We start from the raw sequence: 26,659 nt of genomic DNA, 5'->3' as shown, positions 1-26,659 counted from the left end.
GAAAGCAAGCTCTGAGCGTGTAAAACAGGCTTAAAAATGAGACTTTCATTGGCTTCTGAGCTCCTCAGTGGTGCCACTTCATGCTGATCCCACCAGCTCAGCCCCTTTGTTGCCATCTCCCATCTCCCCCACCCTCCCCAAGGCTGTCAGCCCAAGGATTGGCTGTAATGTGATGCCTTTGCCATCAGAGCTGGGCAGCAGATGGAAATCTCTCCCTCTTTTCTTGTTAAACCTGGGACACCTTCCCAGTGGCTAAGATGGAGATGGCACCTCTCACCCTCATCCACTCTCGTGGAAAGAGGCAGGTCTTGAGTTCCTGCCCAAAGCAGAGCCTGCGCAGCATTGCCCTGGTGAAACCCACCTCTTACAGAGCTGGAAGCAGGAGAACATCTCCAGTGCAGAGGCTGAGCCAGCTTGGAACTCTCCCTCTGGATTCAGGCTGGCATTGCCCGTGCTCGGGTCACAGAGCCCACCATGCACAGGCAGAGCAGGCAGAGGCAGCGGGGCTGTGCTGTGACATCTGCCCCGGGGAGGACAGTGCTGCTGAGGAGGTGATGGTGCAGAAAGTGGGGCACACACTCGGGTTATTGCTGCTTCCATGTGGCCTGAGCTTCCAGGCAGCACTGCTGGGGAGCTTGGCTGCTCAGGGACTGCCTGAGCCCTGCTTTGGAAGCTGGTGGTGGTCTGAGGGTGGGAGATGCTCTTCGCCCCCAGGTGCCCCCAGACACTCTCACTGCTAAAGAAACTCTCCCCCTCCTCCCTCCACCACTGCTCCCCAGGGGCTGTAGCTGGGGCAGTGAGAAGCTGCCTCTTAGTCCTGCCCCAGTGACCAGCAGAGGGATGTGGAGGCATGAGAAAAACCTTTAAGAAAATTCTCCATGAACTATGACTTGTGATCCCTCATTGCTCCCATATGGGAAAAGGGCTTGTGGCGGCTCCCCAGGGAATGCTGCCTGTTCTCACCACCCCCTCCCACAGACCCCTGCAGCAGAAGCCTCCTAACACTTCCCACCCCAGGGCTGACAAAGGTCACCCAGGAGCAGGCAGCAGCTGCACACCCAGTGACATACGAGGGTCTCCTTCCCCAAGGATCCCCAGGCTCCCCTGCACCCACACTCACTCAGTATTCCCAACGGCCTGGGGCAGGGGTACTTTTATCTGCCAGCAGTCTTCACCTCCAGGGTTTCAAAATCACCCTTGAATGGCCAGGGCTGGGCATGAAGGATCTTTGGGAAGAAAACAGCAGGAGCAGAAGGCTTTGGACTGGGGTGGTGAGCAGAGTACAGCTGGGAGCAAGCTGAGCTCTGTGCCTGGGGAGGCCCATGGCCCAGTTTCATCTGGAAGTGTCACAGGAGAATGCAGGTTTGAACCTGGGGCTGATTGAGGGAGCTGGAGTGAGAGCCCTTCCACAAAGAGCACTGGCAAGGAGCCTGGGACAGAACTGGGACACACCAGGATGAGTTGCTCTCGTTCCCCACAGATACAAGAAGAAGGGAGGGCCCAGTTGAAATCAGGCTGAGGATCAGGGTGGTGGCAACAGAGAGGGCAGAGACACTCCGCAGAAAAACCTCCAACACACCATAGGAAAAAGAAAGGTTTTATTATCACCATTATCAACGTTTTCATTAGCTTAACACTGAATTGTAAATCACTCAATCATTACATATTGTCTGAATAAAACCTACAGACAGGAAAAAAGTATAGCAGAATCCTCTCCTGACTACAGACGAGTGGCCGGTGTCCCACCTTCCACCCAAGGCAGCCCACGCACCTCACAAGCCCCTCGCCCCCGGGGCAAAGGCTGCCCAGCTCCATTGCCTGTGTTCCCTCCGGCTCCACGGAGATTACATCTCACCACGTGATGTTAAAAACCTCCAAAAAGTTTTGGAGAGGGTTACCAGAGGCCAAAAAGAGGCAGATCAGCTGCCCCCACTCCTGCAGAAAGGCAAGAGGAGTGCAGTGCCCCTGCAAAGCTGTTGGGGTTTGTGAAGCGATTAATGAAGTAAAAAGGGTTAACCCATGAAAGCAGATTTCCCTATATTGGCCAGGCCCTGGCAGGGGGGGAACAAGGCAGAGCACCTGCACGCTGGAGTGGGGAGGTGAGGGTGTGGATGGGCTGGGGGTGGCCCCATCCCGGAGCAGAGGCCAGCTCTGCTGCACTGCCCCGGGGCTCCCGGTGGGCAGCCTGGGAGGGACACGTCAGTGAAAGAGATGCCCTGGGCAGCCTCAGTCCCCTCGGGCTGGAATAAGGCCTTGTATGGAGAGGGAAGGGGGAACCCCTGAAGGGAGCAGAGAACGCTGGGGAAAGCAAAGGGAACCTGGAGGAAAGCTAGCTGGGAGCTCCCCTTCTCCCCGGGCAGTATGGGGCAGATCCCGGTCTGTCTGCTCCTGGCTGTCAGTGTGGCACATCCCACCTGCCTGCGCTGTGCAGCCCCTGCAGAAGACCCCTTGCTCCTTCCAAGGATGGGAAAGGAAGGACCCCCTGTGGTTTGAATCTGGGACTGCCACAAAACTCGGGCAGGACACGGGCATCCCTGGTGGGTGGCAGGCCATGGCAGTGCTGCATGAGGGGGTCTTGGGGGAGGCACTGCATCCCCGGGATGCCCTTTGCTGTTTCCTGGTGCAGGGAACAGCCTGCAGGGAGCAGGAGAAAGGCAAGCCCAGCGTGGTGAGGCTGTGGGATTGTGCCTTGCACTCGCTCTCCAAACCTCGCTTTCCTTTGCTCCAAAGCCAAAAGCAGCTCCAGGCTGAGGAGATGGAATCACCAAAGCAGAGACCAGTGTGCAGCACTGGGTAAGGAGCAGCAGCCACAAAGAAAACACTGCTGCGGGATTTCAAGCTCCAGGCTGGCTGTTAGTGGGACCTGGAGCACCTATCCCAACATGTGGTGCCCAAGCAACTACAAAAACCAACTCCTGGAAAGCCTGTGGGATGGCTTCAGCATCCTGGATCCTTCCCTCGGGTTGCTTCTGCCCCCATCCTGCTCAGGGAGCGGAGCTCACAGCTGTGCCCTCACAGCCTCTCTGCCAGACACAGCCCTTCCCTGCCCAGCACAGGGGTGTCGAGCCCACCTGAGGTGCCCAGCATAAATGCCAAGGCTGTCTGCTGACCTGGCTGAACAACACAGCTTTGGGTGCTGTTTTAGCTACTGGGAAGTCACGAAGGGAAAGTCGATGGGTTGTTGCCTCTGTTTGCTGGTGCTCTGGAAAGGGCTGGTGCAGGGTCCTTCTGTTACAGCCTCTTAAGTGCAAAGAACCAAATGCTACAAGAAAGTCTCCCTGGTTCCTCCCCTCTGCAAGAGTAAGAGCAGCTACCATGGGGGAGGAGGGCAGAGGGTGTCTACACTTTGAGAAGAGCCTGAGGTTCCCCAAGAATGACTGTGATGCTGCTGTCGTGGGTGAGCAGCTGGGGCTGGACGTGTGGCTGCTTGGTCACAGGGATGTGGCCACTGAGCAGAGGAGCCTGGCAGTGTGAGTGGAAAACTCGTCAGCCACGTTTTGAGAACACCTATCACTTGCAAACTCCCTGGGGAATTAACTTGTTCTCAGACACACACCTTGGCTGGTGTGCACTGGAGTAAACACGAAAAGGCTCTCACTGATCATCCCCTTTTCTAAATGTTTGGCTCAAATTTGGTAGCTGCAATTTCATTTTAGATGCTCCCTCCAGGTTTCAATATGCCCTGGACTCCTCTACTGATGGTGCTTTGCATTTACACCTCTCTCTCTCTCCTCAAAGCGTTTCACAAAAACCAGGAATTCTTCCATCATTCTTCCAGGCTCCCAGCACCACTGGGACTTGCTGCCTGCACAGCCAGCAGTCTGGCAGTCTTGAGAACAACACAGAGACCTGTCCTATGGGAAATGCTGCAAGGAATCCACAGGCAATGAACTGGGACACTGTCCTGAGGCTGTTTTATTCTATGCACTGCACCAATGATGGAGCTGACTTAAAGTCCAGTATCTCAATCCTGTTACTTTGGAAAGATCTTCAGGTGAGCCCAGAACTAGCAAACTTGTGGAGAATGGCACAGAACTGTGCCTGTTTTACCTCTCGCCCCCGTGATCCTCTGCGAAGGTGCAATCTCTCTGCCTTGGGTGGAATTTTCTAACAAAATGGACAAATGCCACCTATGAAATGGACAAAATAACCCACAAAGCCTTTAAAGAAGAGCAGCCCAACCTGCTGCTCTGAAAAAAACCTCCCTTTAGCTTGCCCCTGGTATCTTGAGGAAAATAGGCAGCTGTCAGGCAGAACTGATGTGGCCCCAGAGTGCAAAGGCTTTTTTGCTTTATCAGGGCTACGGTGGCAGTGGGAACCATTCTCGTCGAGTTACAAATACTAGATAGCCTAAGAAAAAACAGGAGATTGAAACAGTCATGAAGTTTATACTGAAACTATTTTTTACCTCTGTAGTATGAAGTCACCTACAGCTCTTTCATTCCTCACCTAAGAGAGATCTCATGTCGATGGGCACAGACACTCACAGAGAAGTCTATAGGATGAATATATCTCACAAGGCAACAGCCCAGTCTTTGTTTTTTACAGTCAAAGTTAATATGGATCTTTTTCGAAAGTGATGTCGTTGAGATTGAAGACAATTATAAACTGTATCAACAATATGTACTACAGCCTGCAAGTCACAATCTGTGCACACCAAATGGAATATATTATTGCTTGGTAGCCTATTAGACTTTCTTTATAAAAAGATTTTTATACAGAGTACAGGATTATGACAAAACTAGCTAAGTAGTTCTCATCTTGAAAATACAACATCAATTCTTTCAACAAAGTAGCTGAGAGTTAATGAATGATAACAAATACTTACTAATAATTTTATGGCCAGTTTGAACAGAATTTCTTATAGGACTCTTTTCTGGTGTTTATTTACATATGCCTCTTTTCTTTTGGAAAAAAGTTGATAAAATATAACAAGGAACATAGAAGTCAAAAGAATGAGTAAACTTCATACCAAGAACATCAAACATTTTTGAAAACACTAAATTATGTTACCTGTTAAAAAACATACATATCATTTTGTCTTTAAAGAAAAATATTCTTCCTGTTTTAAAATATTACCAACAGCATGTAATAAACTAACTTAAAATGAGTTTCATAAAAAAGTTGTCTTGCTGTCTAAACATTACTAAACATGCTTAGGTTGAGATTCTGTTAACTGCCTCAACATCTTAAAAACAGCTCCTTTACAGGAACTTGTGATATTCATACTCCAGAAGACCTGCAAATTTAGAACAGTACATTGATAAAGGATCTGGTAGCTAGGAACAATAAATATATATTTTCATTCAAAGCAAATAATGCTGCAATGTCCTTTGAAACAATCCATGCCCAAGGAGTGGGGATGCACTCGACTGAACAATAAAGTCACCTGGCCCTTACCCTGCCCAAGGACACAAGTGCCCGCATGGCTCCGACTGCAGGATGAGGACCCATGGACTGAACTGCAGACTGAGGACCTTGTGCTGGCTCTGTGCCACCCCAGCTGTGTTGGGGCAAAGGGAAAAAAACACCAAGAGGCTGGGAAAATACCTTTTTTTTTTTTTTTGGCCTGAACAAACCAGGACCAGCCACGGTCACGGCTGCAAATTTTTGCTCAGAGCACAAAGAGGACAAAGCCAGATGTGAGGCTGCTCTCCCTGTGTGCAGGGGATTCCCACTGGGGAGAGATTATTCTGCTCTCAGCATCAAGATTTGTTTTCCATGGGAATAGTAATTCAGGTAACATTTAGGGATTGGCTCTCCATGGTTTTTTTGGCCAGCAATCCTCCCATTACCATTACAACATAGTAGTTCATGCACAACCCTGAGCTGAGCAGGCATTTATCTCCCCTCAGTCTCATCACGCTCACAGACCAAAAAATACTATAAAGCCTTTTTTTCTTCTGTTTAAGTCTCCTGCTCTTCCTCTCCCCTGTCTCTGACTAGAATTAACAGCAAGACTCAGGCACAGGAAAAGGCTCAGTCAGCCAGGACTTGCAAAGGGAACCAAAGTTGAGTTTCCAGTTGCTCATCACTCTGGCAAATGTTTGCTTTGTACACAGCCACGCTGATAATCCCAACTGTCACAGCACATCACCTCAGACAGAAACTGGCCAGGCAAATTTTGGGGAAAAAAAGGATTAGGTTTTATAAAAATAAGCTATTCCAAGCCTGAGACTTGTCTTGGATGCTATAGTGGGAGTATTTAAATTGATGGATAACTAGAAGAGTTCTTTTTTTGACTACAGTACGCCATGGTCAGTGCAGGAATCACGGGTATGAGTGGAGCAAGAATTTAGACTTTGGGGTACTATGCAACTCTCCTGGCCTCACTCTGTATCCCATGAGCACACTCAGGAGGGCTCCTGTGAGTCTGCTTTAAGAGGGAAGGTCACCTGCACTTGCCAGTTCCCGTGGCTGTGCTGTGTGTGGCAGCCAGGGATGGCAACGCTCACTCACTGGGGAGAAACAGGACTGGGAAGTGAGTAAAACAAAAGCAAGAGCCACTGGACCACAGTCAACCATGTAAAAAATGCAGAAGAAAACAGGACAGAGCAGACTGTTAAACTGCCTCCGAATCACAGAACTGGAGACCTTAACAAAAATAACACAACCAGAACTGTAACTTCTGGGTTTTCCCCTGACAGTGACCTTCTCCTGTGATTAAAACCAGACGGAAGATAGTCCTCAGTGCTATGGAGTCCTATGGTAACTAAACTGATCATCACTGAGCCTGCAGAGCTTTTGGAGGGGCAGGACAGAGAGACGTGTGTCTGCCAGGGAAACAGGAACTGAGCTTTTTGACAGACAGTCATTAAACAAAGTTTTCTGGGGGAATGTTTTTGGCATGTATAGTCTCCTACTCCCTATTAAAGACTGCAAAAATGCTGCATTCATCTTCCTGGGCACAGGAAACCCAGGATTAACTCAGCTCTTACTGGTAGATAATGTCCAAACTAAGTAGCCATACAAAGGTTTCAGCATAACTTAAGACAGAAGCCCTGTTACTCAGCTGCCAGGTCTGGCATGTACCTGGAGCTCCCCACAGTCCTTTTAAAGTCATAGTTATTAAAAGATCCAGTGCTACAAACCACTAAATCTACCTTATCTATTCTAGTTCATACACATATTGTACAATATTGCCTAGTACTCACTACATACCAAGAGGAAAAGATGCTGACTTGAATTACAAGTAAATGTGCTTTTTTTTTTAAAAAATAAAAACAAGAGAGAGCGCCACAACATAGTTTGACCAGCATGCAACAAACTTTCTTCAGCTAATATATAGAAATTGTCTAATACAATTAGAAAAAATAATTAGTGAGAGGCCCGAGACATATTTGATCAAGGAAATAAGGAGATTTATCTGAAATGTTGAGGTTTTTGCCACTGAAGACTCAAAAAACTAGACATTCTATGTCCCTTGTCCTCCTTCCCTCTCCTTTATATTATATAATTTTTTATAGATTATTGTAAGGCCTATAATTTTTGCATCTATCATGTAATTTACCTCAAAATAATTTAAAATGCCATAGACAAGCTAGGACCAAAAGCAACTGCTTTTACCATCCACTCAACACTCATGCTTTTATTCTAACAAAGCTGAGGTCCACATGCAGAAATAAATGCTCAGTATTTCTCTATGACAGCTCAAGAATCTGCTCATTCCTACACGTGACATGGGACCTTCACTTTTAAATCACAAAGCAAAACATCTCCAAAAGCTTATTTATTCTGGGACAGCAGTCATCAAATCCTCATTAGGAACTAAGACAAAACCTAGCCAAAACAGAGCTATCAACAGAAAACCTTCGGAGATTCTCTGTGATTTTGGATAATTTCATTGTTGGGAGGATCTAGTGCACTTCCTCCAGCACGTGGCTCTGCTGGCAACAGCTGCCACAGCTCAGCAGCTCCGAGAATGTGCTTGACTGGATCTACAAGACTTGTTTACAGTTAGTGCTGCACTTTAATGAACAGAATATACACGCTGTGACCGCCGTGTGTCACATTCCTCACTCACTACCTCTCTGTACTTCGGGGGTCACATCTCCTCTTGCAGGACACTTGACAATGTCTGTGTACTACTGACACTGCCTAAAGCTCCCCTCTCTCCACAGGGAAGGTTATGTGCTCTCCAGCATCTTCTTGTCAGATGACAAACTGAGGTTTCTTTATTCTGCACCCCCAGAAACCCCAATCTCCTCTCCCATGGCTGAACAAAACAGTCCTGTTTCAGGTCAGTCCACAGCACAACAGGAAGGGCAGCATCTCCAGCAGATATGTACCAGTACAAGGGAGATGGAGGCAAAGCAGGAGATAAAAGACATCATGACTGAAGGATGCACAGCAACAGGGTAAGGGGGTCAGTAAACTGCAGAACGTTGTATCTGACAATACAAAACATGTCAAGCTGCAACTCTGGTGTTCAGCTCCCACTTCCAGTGGGTTTTTTTTCTGAGCAAAACTGCAGTTAATTATCCTGCTAAACTCGAACTCTGTTTAAACTGTCTGGTCTAAGTAGGCGCTACTTGTTCTCCCACCAAGTTTGCTTCATCAGCAGTGTTAGACACGTAATGCAGTAAAGACACTTGCTGGTAATTTGGCACAGTTTGAAAACACAGCTACGACAGTGTTACAGCTAACATGACTCAGTGACAGGGAACTGATTCTAAGGAAAGAGTTGCAGGTTTCTTTCTTTTTCTTTTTTTCAAAAAGAAAGACCTTATAAAAACCCTAATGGTTCCTCCTAAACTTTCTCCTCCTGCTCTTTTCAGGCCAGATGTTGACCTCTGAATTTTTCAGGTACTTTCTCGTGAAAGAACCCGTATTAGAAATTTCTAATATGCACAGTTAAGAAAAATTCCTTCCTTGCTCCCCCTCAAATTCTTTCAAACGCTGCAACTTTTCAGGATTAATATTGATCTGAAACAAGGGTCCAAGAATGACAGTGAGAGAAGTGAAACAAGAGGTGTATGTCTAATTTGACAACTAGGACTCATGCCCCACGGCACCTCCTCCTCGGACGGAGAGGGCACAGTGCCCTCCCCCTCGTCTTCTGTCTAAGGTCACTGGTTTATCCTCCTCTTCCAGCTCCACAAGAACTGATTGAACATGCATTGCGCTTGAGGTCAGAGTTCCAGCAAACAAAACCTTTGACAGCATGTTTAAAAAACAAAAGCAGTTCCCCCTTCCTTACTCACTAAGACCTGTCACAGCAGGGTCCCACTGTGCTCTCCAGGGAAAGCTGTGAGGACTGACGCAGGAGCGGGCCTGTAGTGGGATCTACCATGGAGGAAGTCGGGAAGAGCTTGTACCAGCCGATTGCTAAAGTTGACAAATCCAGTTCTTCCAGGAGGACCCTGGCGACTCCCATGAAGTGCTTGCGCTCCATGCGCCCATAGTTTCCCCAGACTATCACCTTAGGAACAAGAAGGGGGAGCACAGTTAATCCTTCAACTTGCACACTTGCTTGGGAAGCACAAGTCTGACCAATCCTTTCTACTCATCCAACTTCTTGGAGCTTTACTACAGCCCAAGAAGACCAGAAAAATTTACTATACCAACAGGTAACGTGAACCTCTGGCTGATGATATTACTGATTTTTTTAAGCACGTGTTTACAAATTCTAATGTTATCAGATATGTATTCCCCCATGGAAAAGAGGTAAATGTGCACATGGATAAGACACCATTCTGCCATTTGATCTGTTGGGCAGGGACAGCACCTGCACGAAGTATCCCTGGAGCTGCAGTTCAATACCCACAGGTAAAACCTGTTCCTGGCACATGACAGGCCTTGCACACACCAAAAGGTGGCCTGGGGGGAAAGGGCAGGAGAGTTCCTTATGTGGGAAAATAAACCAACAAAAAAAAGGTGGGCAACAGCTTGGGTCAAAAGCCAACAGTCTGAGGAAAAGAGCATGTTTTAACTTCTGCACTTGGAGCTTGTGGCACAGGGCAGATGGAGACGAGGCACAGCCACTCACCTGGAGGAAGGGCAGGAGCCCAGTGACACAGGGGACACATGGGGTGGCACGAGGGGAAGCAGAACAGACGGCCGAGATCGGCTCGCAGACGCAGAGGAAGGGCTAATGACAGAGCTGGCAGGTGAGCAGGGAAGGCTGAATCACACTTACGACATGATGGAGACCAGTGGGTGGAACAACAGATGCAGTGAGGGTCATGGAATTAGGCATGCTGGAGGTCTGCACGTGGGCAAGGGGCCCTACGTGGCTCCAGACAAAGGTGGCGACTGACTCCAGAGCGAGTCCGTGTTCTGAAGAGGAGAGGATGAGTAGGGTGGGTTATGACAATGACTAGTGATCTCTGGCTAGTCCTCACAACTTCCTTCCCACCACATTACAAATTTCTGTAAAACGAGGTAGGAGAGACAACGACTGTCAATTAAAAGACAAAAATTCACACCCTAGGCCAGCAGGAGATGGAGCAAGCCGCTGCACAAAGTTGGTTTGGTGACACGGCAATCAGCAGAGAGCCAAGCTCCTCATTTTATTCTCTTGTGTTCTCATTTTACTGCCTTTCCTGGCAGCAGGTAAGGAAACCCACACAAGGCAAGAGCAGACCAAGCCAGGTTCCACCCCAGTTCAGTCAAAAATGTGCAGTCTTGCTGCATCAGGGGAAAATGCTTCTAATCAAGGCAGATGAGGAAGAGGTCACTAATGAGAAGGGTCCAGCAGGTTATGTGGCAATTCATATGCCAGTTGAGGTAAACAATAGAAACTCATGGATGAATTACATTAAGTATTACAAATGGATTTTAGTCAGGCTTTATTAGATGGAGATGATTTTTATATGAATCAACAATGCAAATCATTCTTTGCTCTGGAAACAGAGGTGAAAATATGAGTATGATAGAAAATGTATGGCAGTGACAGAAAAGAGGTAGAAAAGGGCAGGACACGTGACTGGGTGATGGCCAAAGCAGAGCATTCTGAACGTGTATAAACACAGAAGATAACCCATGCTGCAGATTGTTTAGCAGCTATAGGTACCGCCCATCTCCTAATTGGGTGGGGAAAAAAAAGAATTAAAAAAATAAAAATCAACCTCTTCTTGGTAGGTATTCATGGTAACTGGCAGAGGATGAAATAATCATCAGTTTGAGTGTAAAAAAAAGGGTTTCCTTTCCATTTGCTACGTTCAGATGGAGTGCATTTGGTTCAACGAAAACATTGGCTTTTTCTCATCCCTGTTAATTATCCAGGTCCCTTGCCAGACTTATTATCTTCCCTAAGAGGTGGAAGAGAGAGATGGGCAGCCTTGAGATTTGCTCATCTTACCTGTAATACTTTGCCCTGGGGGCTCTCAGCAAACAGTAACACCTGATTGTACAAAGGGTCTAATGATTTGCGAGCCACTTTTGTCTTCTTTTTCGCGATGCACACACCATTCTCTAGCAGGTAAGCTTTGATGTAAGCAGCTGGAAAAAACAAACATGGTCAAATATGAAAACAAATCTTCATGCTCACTTTAGAAAAGACAGAGTGCCATGTTTCAGGTATTTCTGAAGAAGGCATTTACAGCAGGGAAAAGATTTGCCCAAGCAGCCTTTTTTTCAATGCTGCACAGATTGCTTAGTCCTGCCACAGCCCAGTGAAATTAAAATTTCTCCTATTCACAAGCATCACGGGAGGCTGGGGCTCAGGGAATTACTGTAGGAGATCAAAGCATACTACCTGGCAGTGTTTTGGAGCCGGGTTTTGGTGTCAGTCCTCGAGCCTGAATGATATCCACTTCTAGCTGCCCATTTCGCTCTTGCAAGCCAATTTCCACGTCCCCTAAACCAAAATGTCAAAATAAACAGAAGGCTTTCAAAACAATATATCCCTGGGCTATTACAATGTTTAAAAACAACCCTCACGTCCTGCCTGCTACAAGCTGCAACAAACTGTATGTGCCTGATCTCCTCCTGTGTTACTCTGGAGCAGCTCTACAGTGATTCCAGCCCACATTTTCAAAAGCAAACTCGACTGCCAGCCCTCTAATATGGCTTTGGGGGCTCAGTCTCCTAGTCTTTGTGGCAACAAACTCTCACCTCTCCCAAACAAAAGCACCCAGGATTGCAGGCTGCTTTGGAAAATGCAATTATGGTGGACCATAACAAAATCCTTACAGAGCACGGTGGGCCTTAGAGAGAAAGAAAAACCCCAAGATGCACAGGATGCATTTTCAGGACTTTAGCTGTGTTTTACTCAGTCTGTGCCTTTCAGAGCTGAGGGAGGAAAGCACAAAGCTGCTGCTCTCCTGCTAATGCCACATTTGCTCCAGTCAGCAAAACCTTTCAGCCAAGCACACTCGATTTAACAGAGAAATGGAGCAGGACAGTGGTAGATCAGCAGACACTGGACACATTATTAGTGGCCTGTAGGAGCAGTTCAAAACTAAATTAAAGCCACCCAACACCTTTGAGTTCCTTACCCATCGAGGTGGTGGCCAAGGTCTGACGCCCAACAAACTGTGCAGGGCCCATGCTCCCCAGGAAGTCACTGAACTGCCCAGCAGATGCCAGATGGACTCCACTGAAATTCAAGCTGCAAAAGAAAATTATTTTGGCAAGTGGTTAATTTGCGTTTTAAAGCAACCCATTAATTAAAGAACCAGATTTGATACACCTTTGCAATGAATGACATAGAGAGAAACCTTCTCCTCTTGCAAAACTCATTGATTTCCACACAGTTTAGTTTCATGGAATCCATTCAAAATCTATTTCCTTGCACAAAAAAACCCACAATAGTGTCTGTAGTCACCAGCTGGTTAATGTTTGTTTAACTATAACTCATTGTAAAATCTCTGCCATCTCAGGCTCATATACAGCCTGTCACCTCTTCCAGGTAGTAGATTCTTAGAGTAGCTTATGGGATCCTCTTGATCCCTGATTGACTCTTCCCAGTCCTCATTTCTGGAGAGGAAATAATGCATCTAGAGCAGTGGTTAAAGGTGAGATGAGGGGGGTGAGCATCAATCCCCTCGGGACTCAATTCCCCATTTACTTATCACATACCCAGAGAGAAATACATCTCCTTTTCGACCAGAGGGTCCCATTTCCTACTGCTCAACACCAGAAGCATCCACCCCATCCTCTCTGTGGTGTTCATACCTGCTTTCACAACTAGTCACAAAAAGGAACTGAACACTGTCCAGGGCTAAAGGGGCAATGTCCTCAAACCCCAACAATGCCTCTGCTGCAGTCACTGCAGTGAAACAAAAGCTGTTGGGAGGACAGAGCCTCCAAATCAGGTACTGAGGCTGGTCCATGGCGTGGCTACAGGTGCTGGTCACTGCACTGGACACGTGTGAAGCAACACAAAAGCATCAGACACTGAGGCACTCTGATACCAACCAAGATTTACTCAGTTGCACCCTGATTTACGCAGCTGTTTTCGAGGTTGTAGAAAAACTTGCTGCAAATGGTAAGGAGGAGGCTCGAGGCCAGCATTTGACACCTACATTTGTCCTGCAGGCATCTGCCAGCCCATGACACAGCTGCTGAGACACCCGTCAGGAGCTCTGTGCCGGGGTACCCACGCTGCCGCGCCGGGTGTTGCACTCTGCCTCCGGGGAAGCTGCTGCGTGCCAAAGCCAGGCACAATTACAAACCTCCTCCACTTTTCCAAACGCCCTTGGAGGGGGGCAATTACCCACGTAATGATGCAGCTCCCTGCTTCCCCAAATTCGTTTCTCAGGATGCTGAGAGGAGGCTGCACACTGGGTACAAGTGATGGCAGATCGGAGCCCTGCCTGCGGGGCGGGCTGGGGACCACAGGCTCTCACACAGCTGACTCAGCCACAAAGACTCACTGATGCCCCCCCCTGCAAGCCAGTTACATTTTAAAAGACATTAAAAAGAAAAAAAAGAAATTCTTTTTAAACCCCATTCAGCCAGCAGAACATTAATTTCAGGTTAGGATTTCAGCTCTCATTAGCTATTTTCAGACCCGGTCTCAGCCCCACGGGAATATTTATTTATTCTGACAAGGAATTAGAAAGGCAGCACACACACCTCAGCATCTCGCCATGCATGGGCTGAAGAGAATGTGTCCCCAGCTCGTGTCCTCATGACAGGTTCACTGGGTGGCTGAGCCCCCCGTGACAGGGACACTGCATTAAATGGCCCGACTCTTCCACGGAGCACTGCACCTCCCTCTGTGCTGACCTGGCTCTTTGAGAAACCTGGTTACTGCTGCTACACAGGGAGCTGCTGAGCCATCAGCATGGAAAACCCTGCCCTTGAGCTCTTTAGGAATGTCACCTCTGTGAAAAGGGAGGAAGGTGTCTCAGCATCCTGGGAGACAGGCTTGGAAGGGAGGGGCTCTCCACGGGTGGATTTTCCCCCGTTCAGTGTTTTTTTACCCCTCCTTCACTGTTTGTTGCATAAACACTCAGGGTGATATTTTGAGATACAACAGGAACCGCAGGATTTATTGTTGGCATTAATTGCAGAGAAGGCTTAACATTTTTCTTGTCTTTCAGTGTCACCAACTCCTCAGCGGCACAAGGTGCATCCCCAGTGCCAAGATCTGTCCCGGGAGCAGGGGTGGCACAGGGCCACGCTCTGCTCCCTCTGGGTAGGGGACTCCTGCCTCACCACCCACCTGGCATCTGCTGGCCCTGCTGAGGGAGCCCTCTCTGGGGAGCAGCACCCCAGACACAGGAGCTGGATTTGTGGCCAGGCTCTGAGGATGAACTGTGCACAGAGAGAGAGACATCCCCAGGGCTGGTAAATCTGCGGGGACATGGGATGGGGGAGGCAAGGGAAGAGGGAGCCTGGAGCCAGACAGGCTTTATCAGGCTCGTGATTTGCCCATACAAGGAGGGAAGAAGAGAGTCCTGGTGCACACGAGGACCAGCAACACTCAGTAAGCCTGCTGGCTCAGGCGTTTGGAGCTGCACACAGAGAGTCAAAAAAGGATGAAAACTAGCGCTTAGAGAACTCAAAATAGTTCAAGAGAAAGGAGACCTGACAGAGAAAGACATAAGATTCAGCAGGAGATGAATGGACCATCAGCCAGAAGGTAAATGTTTTCTTTATTTTTCTCAGCTCATGGAAGATAAATGGGCCAGGGTCTCGCTCCTGCCCTGGGGAGTGTGTGACCTGAACAAGCACGTAAATAACAGGCTGGCAAGACAACTCCCAACTGTTCAGGGAAATGTTCACTGCTGTGCTCAGAACAGATGCTCGGGCTAATTAACAAGATGCTGAGGACCAGGAGAGAGGAGGGGAGGCCTAAGATTGAGTGAAGCTGAGGGCTATGAGAGTGCACAGCACACCCAGAACCAGATCTCAGAGACATTTTTCTCTGGGATGAACTCCAGCCACACTACTGCAGTGGGGACACAAAGCTGGGAGAAGACCACCCACAGAGACTTGGCATGCTGCAGGACAACAAAAAAGAAAAACCCTTCTGGCCCCTGGATCCTCAAAATAATTCATTCAATCAGTCACAGAAAACCACTTTTTATCTGCTGGGGGGGAAAAATCACATCAAAGGCCAATGCCAAGTATTTGTCTACACTTTATACATGTGTGGGGAGAAGCCACCCGTGCTCTCACACACCAGCTCACCCGTCCTCTGGTCTGGTGGAAGGTGTCCCTGCCCATGGCAGCAGGGCTGGCACTAGGTGGTATTTAAGGCCCCTTCCAACCCAAGCCATTCTGTGTTGCTGTGAATGCTGTCAGCAAAGGCTCTGCCAGCAGCTGGGCAGCTCAGGAGAAACTCAAAGCACCTGCTAAGGGAGCAGCCTATGCTGCAGCTTTCATCAGTGATATAGAGGAAAACAGCAGGAGAGCACGAAGGAAAATGCTAAAAAGCACAGGAACAAGAGCTGTTGGGCTAAAGGTGAACCAACAGCAACTGGAAGTGTTTCCAGCAAAGCAAAGGTTGCTGTTACCTCCACACAGATGCAGGAGTCAGAGGGCTGTGGATGACCTCAAAATGATGAACACTCCTCAGAGCACACTACAGCCAGGGCAGAACCCTGCTGCAGGGACACCAGGGCTGGCCCACAAGCACAGACCCTCACAAGGAGCTGAGCCCTTGTGCTTGCATGAAGCTGCTGCTGGTTTGTAACTCTAAGGCTGATCCCAAGAGGAATGGCAGAGCCCATTTAGAAACACAGGCCAAGGTCAAGACTCCATCAGTCTGGATAACAGCCCTAGTTAATAGGTTTACTAGCACTATTTGAAACTCAGTATTAGGTTAGACAGTTAATGTTCCCTGCTGTTGTTATATTTGATGGGAAAACGTATTGAATTAATTCTTTAATAGATTATGCCATTAACTAGTGGGACTGGCTGCTTCATTGCACAGAGGCTGACCTTTTGGAGTGCTGCTTTATGAGACATTAGAAGCAGCAGCTCTAAATCAGGCTCCTTGGCTTTGACCAATTCCTGGACATATATTTGGGTATTGCCAGTAACCCTGGAGTGGAAACAATTTCTGTCTGGAAAACTCATAAGCTACCTCCAAGAAAGCCATTGCTTCTCCCCTGAGAGGAGAGGGAAGAGGAAAATAAAATTGCAGAAATTTAGTACGAATGTGAATTAAAATCAGCAGGAACCATTTCGCTGCATCAACTAAATTTAGGATGCTCAAATCCAGCTCGGTGAGCTCTGTCTGTCAAGTGCTCAGAGAGAAGCTGGGATGCTGAGGTGAGGGGGATGTGTATGGTGAGATTGGTGGGAGAGACCTTCCCCATTCACTCACTTGCTTTTCCTGAAGCTAAAGCAGGGAGAAAAAGAGCTCCAGGGACCACTGTGACTTCTTTCAGCTCTTTAAACACAGCCCTGGTGCTTCTAACAGCCCTCCCCTACCACGCTGCCACACGCCCAGCAGACTTCTCTTGCATGACCTCTGATGAAACTGAGCTGTTCTGACCTGCCCTTGATTCAGCAACCAGCTCTCCAGCTGCATCACCACACGCTGGATGTGCTGGCAAAGAGACATGTTCCTGAAGGGATCTGCCACAGGTGACAGTGCTGGCTCCACTGTGGGTGACAGCCAGCAGATGTGTTTCACACACGCTGGAGCAATCCTGGAAAGCCCTTCCCCTCCCATTGCCAAACATGCCTCTCCCTTAAGGGCAGAAATCACTATGACCTGGTTATCACCGATACGAGATGTCTTTGCAATCTAAAGAGAAATGCTAAAAATAGCCAGAGGAATAAAGAGGGAGCATTTTTCAGCTGACTTGCAAATAGCAGCTGCCACAGCCAGCAGGGCCCTGGGGACAGGGGCTGCACCAGGACCACCTCATGCTGCAAAGGGCTGCACACAGAGAAGATTAACAGGTGACACTCCTCAGCCTTTTGTCTAAAGGGCACAGATCCTCCCCTGAGCCAGGGCAGCACAGCCTTTGAGCAGCAAAGAGAAATTAATTATCTCTTCTCTGGCCCTTTGCTCTCACTAATTGTGATTCACGGGCTCTGCTTTGCCACAGCGGAACGAGAATGATTTTAACGAAGTTAAAGATCATGGGTTTGCTGTGGAATTGGTCGTAAGTTGAATGTGACTCGTTATTGACTGGAAGGCAGAGAGAGAGCACAGGGAGGTCAGTGATGCCTCCAGGGTGTCAAGGACAAATGAAGGACATTTGGCTGGAGGATGCTCAGGCCCTGTCCCTCAGCTGTAGGTAAGGAGGCAGGGCAGGGACAGCAGAAAGACAACACTCTGGACACCATCGACCCTGGGGTCTCCGAGCCCACCAATGCAGCAGAAACCTGCATGAACATTAACAGTGTTTGCACAGGTAGCAGCTCCCCCTAAGGCTCAGCACAGGCTGCAAACCCCATTTCAGCCACTTGGATAGAACAGCCATTGGTAAGCCTGAGCTGTCCCTGGCACAGCAGGCAGCGAGCACAGCCCTCCACAGACCACACTGCAGGCACGGCAGCAGGGACACACCTTGGGACAGCAGGGACAGCAGCTCCCGCTGCAGCCGTGCAGACACCCACGAGAGGGAGACAAGACCCCGCAGGCAGCGCAGGCAGCAGCGCCCGGGCTGGCAGCTCCTGCCCCATCCCAAGGCCCGCACACGGCCCCCAGGCAGAGCAGGTACCAACCACCACCCCGGCTTATGGCACAGATGGCCCAACGCATAAAACATTCCTGTCTTTTGTGACACGTTTACATGCGGAACAAAACCGTGCCTTCACTCGATCTTAGGAGCCGTGTGCTCCGACTAGGGCTGAGATTGCCTGGACCTTCTTCTTTTAAACACAACATTCCCAATCCTGATCATTTAGGAAATCTGTGCAGCAGTCTCTGATGACTCTGCTCCTGCACTGCATGCTGTAGGTCAGGGCGTATGGAATCTGTCCTCTGTAGTGTAATTTAAGAGTGGCTTAAAGGCTCTCTGCCAGCTGCTTACTTCTCTGCTCTTTCAAGGTAGCAGCATTTCCTGACCTACTCCTTGCAAAAAGATCCATGTCCTTCCCCTCCTCATGCAAAGCATCGTGCGGTCGCTTCCTTAACGGCACAGCAGCTGCTCTTTATCTATGACTGCATGGAGGACCAGCTTTTCAGAGTTTGCCTGCAAACTGATCAGGATTTGAATGCCTAGATGGACAACACTGATTTCAATGCAAAATGCTATAAAGCAAATGCAGAGCAGCTGTGCTGATCCCTCTCACAGGGTGTATGTGGCTCTGCACCATTAGCATGCGGAGTGTGTAACAGCAGACACATTTAGGGAAAATGTATCATTAATTTCTTTTCCTGTCCGTGCGGAGTTTCTCTGACCTCTTTTCTAAATCTATTTTTAAATTGCCCCTGGGACTCTATATGCCAGGTATCCATTATGCTGTTGCAAGCATCTGCAGAATCAACTTGTCAAAATCTTGTAAAACTCTTGGGAAACGTGGTAAGAATGCATCTCCACAGGTCAGTCAGTCCACATCCAGGTCCCAAGGCCAGAGCAGCCTTATTTACACCATCCATGACAGCTGCTTGTCTAACCTGTTCTTAAAATCCTTCCCTGAGAGTTTATTCCTGTGCTTTGCTTTTTCTTTTTGAATCTTCTTCCAGCCCTTCCTCTTTACACATCAGTCCTGAACGCCATTTGTGAGTTACCAGTTCACAAGATAGATCAACATATTCCATTTCTTTTCCTCCTGATACCATACTTCTTAATTCTATCTTACAAGACTTTGAGACTGATCTTGACTGTACCAACTTGTAATGGCCACACACTGGCTGATGTGTCTGTGCAGAAGAAACACAGAATGGATTCACTACTCCCTTCACAGGCTGGCTGTAACACCTTTTTTTTCAGGAGCTCTGTCAAGAGGAGAAGATAATTTCATGCCCTCCCCCTTGGACAAAATCCCCATTCCTGCCTCTCTACTACACAAGTTGCACACCTTGACTCCTGCAGAGCTGCACTGCTCCACTGCTGTGGGTTCAGCCAGCTGGGGTGGTGGTGAAGCCAGACAGCTTCAACACAGCCACCCCCGGCACACCTAAACACAGCCATGCACCTGAGTGTTTTGACTTGCACAGCTGAACTAAGATTGACTACACATCTACATCTAGCACAGAGCTGAAGTTCTCCGGCTCTGTCTTTAAAAACCAGGGACAGCAACACACTCCTTCAGCCAGAAGCAATGGGGAGGGGGAAGTCTCCTCTGAGACTGATAACATACTTGACAGTTATTTTATTTGAGCATTAAAAAAACCCCATCAAAACTCCAATTTCAGGGAGCTGTAATGTTCTGTGTAACAATCACACTCATCCATATTGCATGTTAACGTCTTTTAAATCGCATCTTACACCCAGAAGCCAAGTAGAGATCTATCAGCTAAGGAGGAAGGCAGAACTTGTTCATGTCTGTTGCCCTGATCTTTAAAATATTTATGATGCATATGAAGAATTATTAATGGAATATGCATCTGACTACAGCCCCTCACCCTGTCAAAGTCGATGGGAATGCTGCAGGAGCCTTCACTTTGGCTCGCAAGGTTTTCCACGAGCATCTATCCCTGCAGGACCCAACCCCACCCCAACTCCACTGACTGCACACCTCTCCTCTGCCAGGCAATATCTCTGTCTCTGCCTCTCAACAAGCTCTGCTCCTCTCCTGGCCACTCCACTTTTCTGTAACATTTTTAGCACTGTGACGTGCTGTCTTATGTGCTATAACACATTGTACTCTGCTCCCGTATCCGATTCCTTCTGCTGTACGAATTCTGCCACCGAAACAGTGCTATAAAAACTATGCAGTGAATTCTGTACAAAGACCTCCCCCATTCCCTTCCCCACCTTGCCAGGCAAGCTCCATTTTTAGCAATCACTAGTCATCTCAGACTCACTGAATAAAAGATAGCTACCTGTCTTCAGAGAGCAATTCTGTCTGTTCCCAAGAGGTTGCTGAAGGTGGGATTCACAGCCATTTACTGCTGTAACTACAGCTCTCAAGGTCACACCCTTTCCAAGCTGTGCTGGTCAAGCTTTACCAGCACAAAAGGATATGCTGTTGCTCAACAGGCTGATGAATTTCTTGATGTATTACAGAAACAATCCCTACTCCTTTCCTGGTTACCATCTCGAAAGGCATTGATTTCTTATAGCCTGAACTGTATTAACACTACCTTTCATTACATTTTTTAAAAGGACTTGGATAAAAGAAGAGTGCCAAAGATAATCTGCAGTAAAAGAGTCTAGAAGTCCCCTGGCTTTGGATGTCAAGGAAGAAACATTCAGTGAATAGCTGTAGTGAGAATTTGTTGAATGATGTGTTTAGGAATCAGGTCTTTTGATCATTCTTGAATGGCAATGGATAACTTTTGGTGAAGGAAAGTGAAGTTAGAAGCCAGGTCACTATTTCCTCCAGCTTCCATGTATTTATTGCTCCACAGTGAAGCAGAGAAGGGCAGGCAGTTCTCCCAGCCCAAGTCCCAGCTTTGCTTCACACCAGCCCCATATGCCCAGTGGGAGAACTGGTACGAGCCTGCAGGAACAGCACAAGACAGAAGAAAGCTGAGGGGCTCGAGATTCCCATGCTGGCAGCACACATGCCAGGCTGTCCTCTCCCTCCCGTCTTTGTCACAACAGGGCCTTCAGACAGGGCTCAGGCTGGTGCTGCCCTCCCCGTGGAAGAGAGAGATGATACGGCTGACAAGATGCCTCCTTGCTGGACAGGCACATTCGTCTCAGATAATACAAGAACAATCCTCTAAGGCCTTGCCAGTCACCCCCTGCTGTGCTTTTCTAAGGTAAAAATCACCTGAGCTCTCCATAACTTAATCATCTCAGCAGTAGCCAGCAAGAACAAAAATGCTATGAGTACAACTCACTAGGCACTATGGCAGCTAGCAGGCTTTTGTTCCAGGTCCGTTTTTGTCTTTCTGCTCCATTTTCAGAAAGAAAAGTGGTTGGCAGGAATGAGTTACACGCAAGTCCAGAATCTATTGCTTTCTGAATGCTGTACATGGTGTCGTGCAGCTGCAGCAAAACCCAGCCAAAACAAGATGTAGATCGTGCAAGAGCCAGGATGGAGCTGAGATCTCTGCTGAATCTCAGGGGGTTGTTTGTGAGTTATTCCTATATTCGGAATTGTATCCTTGCAGTAATCTTGGTGTCCTGAAACCACCCGAGAGGCACTTGCTACAGTGCATAACTGTTCTCTCAAGCAAAATTTTAGATATACAGTCACTGAAGAAAATACTCACTGCTGTAGAGATTTGTAACCAGTGCTAAGATTGGTCTGGATGAACTATGAATGGAAACATCTGTGTGCGTGTGAAAGCACAACCAACCTGTCAGCAGCAGATCTGTCCTTCAATGACAGGAGAAGGACAACCAGGTTAGAGAGTACATCACTTCCACAGCCTGTCTGAGGGCAGACTGTAGCCATAAAGATCCCCCAAACAAGGGAACAAAAAGGTGTCAGTGCTGCTTGAGATCAAAAAGAGCAAGACCCCGAGGTGAAAGATCACTCCAAAATAGCAGGTAAGTCCTAGAAAGTGTAAGAAAAAAAAAAAAAACAGTCCAAGAGCCAGTCTGTTGTGAAGAACAACTCAGTAGACACAGCAAGGGCTTGACAGATGGTGTTCCTGGTCCTCCCTGCAGCACACAATCCATCCTGGCTACAGCCCTGCATGCACGAGGCTTGGTGCCTGCATGGGGCGGTGAGAGCGGGAGCGAGCGAAACCCAGACAAGGCAACGACTGCAAACAGTTGTGTTTAGAATAAACACCTACTTTCCCTCCCACAAAAACCTGCGTTGAGTTTTATTATATTAATTTCCTATGCTAGTGCAGAACCACTATGCAATGTAAAACCTGGGTAATAAGGTTGGCAAAAAATTACATGAAGCAGCGTGTTCACACTGTGAGCACTTTCTGGCATGTTGTATGAGCCTAAGTTCCAGGAGATGCATCTTCCATACCAGTTAATCTTCTATATACTTCATCTTCAGGTAAAGGGATTATTTTGTTGAAGGAGGGCCTAGCATACCTGAGAGGTATACCCCTGCATAATATGCTCTCCATAAAAAAAAAAACAAACCTGGATTTTGTGTGCTCTGGTGTTCACATGAAATCAGCATTGCTCAAAATTATGCACTTCAGAAAATTCTTTGACTGTGATACCTTGCACTGGCACAGAGCAGCTGGAGCAGCTGCAACAAACATGAAAGCAGTCAGTCAGCATCGCTTTCTAAAAGCATTTTGTGTGGCTGAGGGCAGGTATTTGGGCCTCCTGCAGCACAGATACACCAGATCTTTGCTCATTTCAGTGTGCCACCTTTGGAAGTTGTCCTTTTAACCTTTAAATTGAAAGGGATTATAAAAACATAGAGAAGTTGAGAAACAAGCCCTCTTGGAAGATGTGGTACTGAATTCATCTTCTTCCAGGTGCAAACACACGGAAGGGATGTTCAGGTGGGAAGAACTAGGGCAGGCTCATCTTGCTGAAAACCAGACTTTCAACACTCACTGGTGAAAACTGTCTCTGACCTGGGAGTATCTGCATCAGTCAGAAACCCAGCTTTTATTAGAAAGAAAGTAAACTTGCCACAGCTAACCAAGATATATGAACCTTCATTTTGCCTCCCCGGGAAGACAGCTACAGCAAATGAGAGAGGTCAAGAGAAATCTGATTTAGGAGAACACATTTCTGTTCCTCAAAGCTATTCCCCAAACAATTCCATTATTTGCTGCAGGAAAAGAAAGCAGAGAAACTCCCCTCCCACCATGTTTCAAGAGAATTGAGCCCTCTTAGTTCTTTGTATTCTCAGCCCTGTTTGCTTATCACTCGTGGCTCAGACTGATAGCTGCGATTCCCACCGGCTTCCCAGAAGAGATTAATTATCCCACCTAGGAACAAAGCATCCAGGAACCACTTAATCACATTTTTCAGAGAAGTAAGAGAAGAAACTATCCCATCCCTGGCAGAGGCGCTGGCAAGGATGTTCTGGCAGCGTTGGAGGCTGGAATACCAAATGCTGGGCTTGTTCTAATAAAGACATTTGGACTGCAAGGCAGGGCTTCCCTTTCTCTGCCGAGCTGACAGCGACATGTCACCTGCCTTCAGGGTGAGGCAGCATTTGTACGGGTGCAATAGTTTGTTGGCAGAGATACTCTCCCCCCAGGAAAGCCTAATGAAAGCAGCCAGCATATGCAATGACAGGACACAGACCATGCAAGGAATTAAACCCTTTCCCAGGAGGGTAAGCTGAGTAAATAGAAAAAGGAAAGAATTCTGCTCTGCATGAAGGCAGATTCTTGCCCTGCATTGCCAAGGGACTGAACTTAATCACTAATCCCCTGCAACAAGTAGCAGAGGCAGAACTCCAAGCCACAGGACTCTGCTGGTGTAGCAGGAATATTTCCCTGGAGACAGCAGCTCACAGAAGAGATAAGGTACATCACAGCTTTGGAGTGACAAGATTGCTATCACAGCTTGTGCCTCATTACTATTTTGAACCTTCAGCACAGATCTATGATGCCTTTCCAGGATTAGCCTACTTCCAAAGCTAAAGAAAGTCTCTCTTAATTTACAGGCTGTTACTTATTTAACACCAGAATCACATTAATTGAGAGTGCCTTTGGACTATCCCAGCATTTCAGCTGTACAGCATACTTGGAATACCACACAGGACTAGAGTGAGTGTACAGAGCAATGCCAAGTGTGAAACTTGGCCTAAACAGAGCACATTTTAGGTATACAAACATTTTGGCCTCACATCTAGAAGCACAGACTCTGATGGTATATTTTGCCTTCTTTTTTAAATACTGTGGGTTTTTTTGCTTCCAAACGTTCCCATGAATGGTCATCTTAATAAAATTAATAAAATCTCCATATATGGCTTCAAATAATGCAAATACAAAGATCAGAATTGGAGACAAGTCAGCTCCCAAAGTTCTGGCCTAAAGACTCCTGCTTTGCATTCTGGTATAAAGCCTAAATGCAACAAAGTGTGTCTTAACTTTTTACGGGGTCAAAAATGTTTTCTGCAACACCTTCTTTTAGGACACGAACTCAAATGAAATAAAATAAAGCTTGTTACCAAAGTATACACAGGCTTCTAAATATGTATTTTGATATGATTTTGCTATGTGCCATAATGCATTGTTACTCTGACCCTTTTCAGCACCTTGACACCTCCCCCTGCCCCAAACCAAAGGGCTATTTTGAAACAGAGGAAATGCACAACTATTGTGCAATATTAGAAACTACTGGCTTATAATTTAATACCGGTAACGAGCCTCGGCTATTCACCCTGAATCATTCTTCCAAAGGCAAAGTGGTTAAAAGTAATGGGTATCTGCTTCAGCTCAGAATAATGAGGACACTAAAAAAAGTATATAAACAGCTAAAGGACATGCCAGCTCTGCAGAGAGATCTGCTCTAATTGAATGGGCAGTACACCTGCAGCATAAGCAAGTCAGAAGAACACACCATCCATCATGCTGCAGGGAAATTAATAGGTATAAGGACAGTGCATCCCACGAGTGATTACCCAGCTCTCTTTTGATGACTTACTTTCCCTCTGATCCATAGCTGTTCATGCTGTCCTCGATGGACTCGTGGCTGGCCTGCCGGACGGTCCTGCTGGGCATTTCCACAGCCAGCCCGGTCTCTGTGCTCCTCTGGATGGCTCCCTTCAGCCTCCGACCATCGCCGTCTAGGAACACAAGGGGAGAAAGGGCAGTCAGCCTCTATTCCTAGAGCCTTTTGCAGTGACAGAGCCAAGGAGAAGCAGAGAAGGTCTTTCAAAAGACCAGCCTGGCATCTGGCAGTACTTTGCTGTCAGACAGTGTTTCCTTACTCGGTCCTTCAGCAGCTCCCAGTCACATCTGGAACAGACTCACTGCTCCACCAAGCCAAGGCCCAGAAGATACTCAAAGGATACACTCCACCTTACCTGCTCCAACCATTTGTACCAAACAACTATCCATGGAGCAGGCATGCACTCCAGCTGGCTACACCCGGAGCTGCCCGGGCAGGGAACGCAGCAGTGGTAACCACGGGCACAGCTGAGGTGCACAGCCTGACCCTGCCTCAAAGCCCTTCCCAAACCCCCTGTTGCTGCCAGCAAAGAGTGACAGGTCCTGGAGCAGAGGGGAGGAAAAGGCCAGGCAGCACCAGAGGTGCTGTGAAGGCAGCAGCCCTTCCAGACGGGCTACAGGGGAATAGTTGGGCACAGGCAAAATGTTCCCTGGTGGCACCAGAAAGCCACCAGCAGTGGAAAACCCTGGAGAGCACTATTCCCCTTGGTAGACGCCCTCGGCTACAGCATAAAGGGAATTAAGTAGGTTCTGGTTCCTCCTGGGTGCAGTCTTCAGAGGCTCAGCCCTCTGAAATTAACAGCTGCTATTTTCATCCTCCATCTCTAGCAGTCTGCTTCCCAGAACAAACCAAGTTATGTAATGAATATGTAATGAATACCATTACTATTAATTGCTATAGCTGGTGTTAGGAAGCTCCAGATTTCATCCTACGTAGAGCACTCATCCTGAAACACATCTGCTACAAGTTTTCTGAACAAAGCAGAATTATCTAAATCCTCTAAAGATGCCTGGCCATTAATGTGGATTCAGGCAACAAACCTCTGATCCACACCGCTCTCCCAAACCCACCAGCTGTTCAAGGACCACCCCTGGAGAAGAAATGACCCAGCTACTGAATCCAGAGAACTCAGGGTCCCCAAATATTAAAGAAAACAAGTCTTTCACAGAATCACAGGATGGATAAGGTTAGATGAGACCACAGTGGGTCATCTGGTCCAACCTCCCTGGTCAAGCAGGATCATCTTAGACCACAGGATGGTGTCCAGATGGTTCTTCAATATCTCCAGTGACCAAGACTCCATAACTGCTCTGGGCAACCTGATCCAACGCTGGGTCACCCACACAGTAAAGTTCTTCCTCATATTCAGGTAGAACTTCTTGTGTATCACTTTCCAAACTACTTTGGAAATACAAGGGTATCTGTAAGAACCTGTCTAAAATCTGCAGATCTCTGTTATTTGTGTAGCAGTCTGCTTGACCTAAAATACTTTTCTTTAGATCTTGGTGTGAACAGGCACTTTCAGTAAGACATCAGAAATGCTTCCTTATCCTACTTCTCAAATTATATCTACACTGAAACGCAAAGACAAAAATTCTCCTATAAATACAGCTATAAAGTACCTTTTC

General features: G+C 47.5%; 1 protein-coding gene across 1 annotated transcript in view; it reads right to left on the bottom strand.

Annotated features, from left to right (window-relative positions):
• Positions 1–1,581: 1,581 nt before the first annotated feature.
• Positions 1,582–26,659, bottom strand: part of RIMS4 (regulating synaptic membrane exocytosis 4) — a 54,304-nt gene continuing 29,226 nt past the window's right edge. The window contains exons 2-6 of the mRNA XM_017822607.1: positions 25,005–25,146; positions 12,441–12,553; positions 11,699–11,800; positions 11,303–11,442; positions 1,582–9,421 (exon numbers count right to left, since the gene is read on the bottom strand). Coding sequence (XP_017678096.1) covers positions 9,203–9,421; positions 11,303–11,442; positions 11,699–11,800; positions 12,441–12,553; positions 25,005–25,146 — 716 coding nt within the window. The 3' untranslated portion in view covers positions 1,582–9,202. The remainder of the gene's footprint in view (positions 9,422–11,302; positions 11,443–11,698; positions 11,801–12,440; positions 12,554–25,004; positions 25,147–26,659) is intronic.

The sequence above is a fragment of the Lepidothrix coronata genome, unplaced genomic scaffold (genome assembly GCF_001604755.1).
Source record: "Lepidothrix coronata isolate B3197 unplaced genomic scaffold, Lepidothrix_coronata-1.0 Scaffold99, whole genome shotgun sequence".
NCBI classification, from domain to species: Eukaryota; Metazoa; Chordata; class Aves; order Passeriformes; family Pipridae; genus Lepidothrix; species Lepidothrix coronata.
Note: the sequence above shows the minus strand (reverse complement) of the source record. Positions and strands in the feature narration are given on the sequence as shown.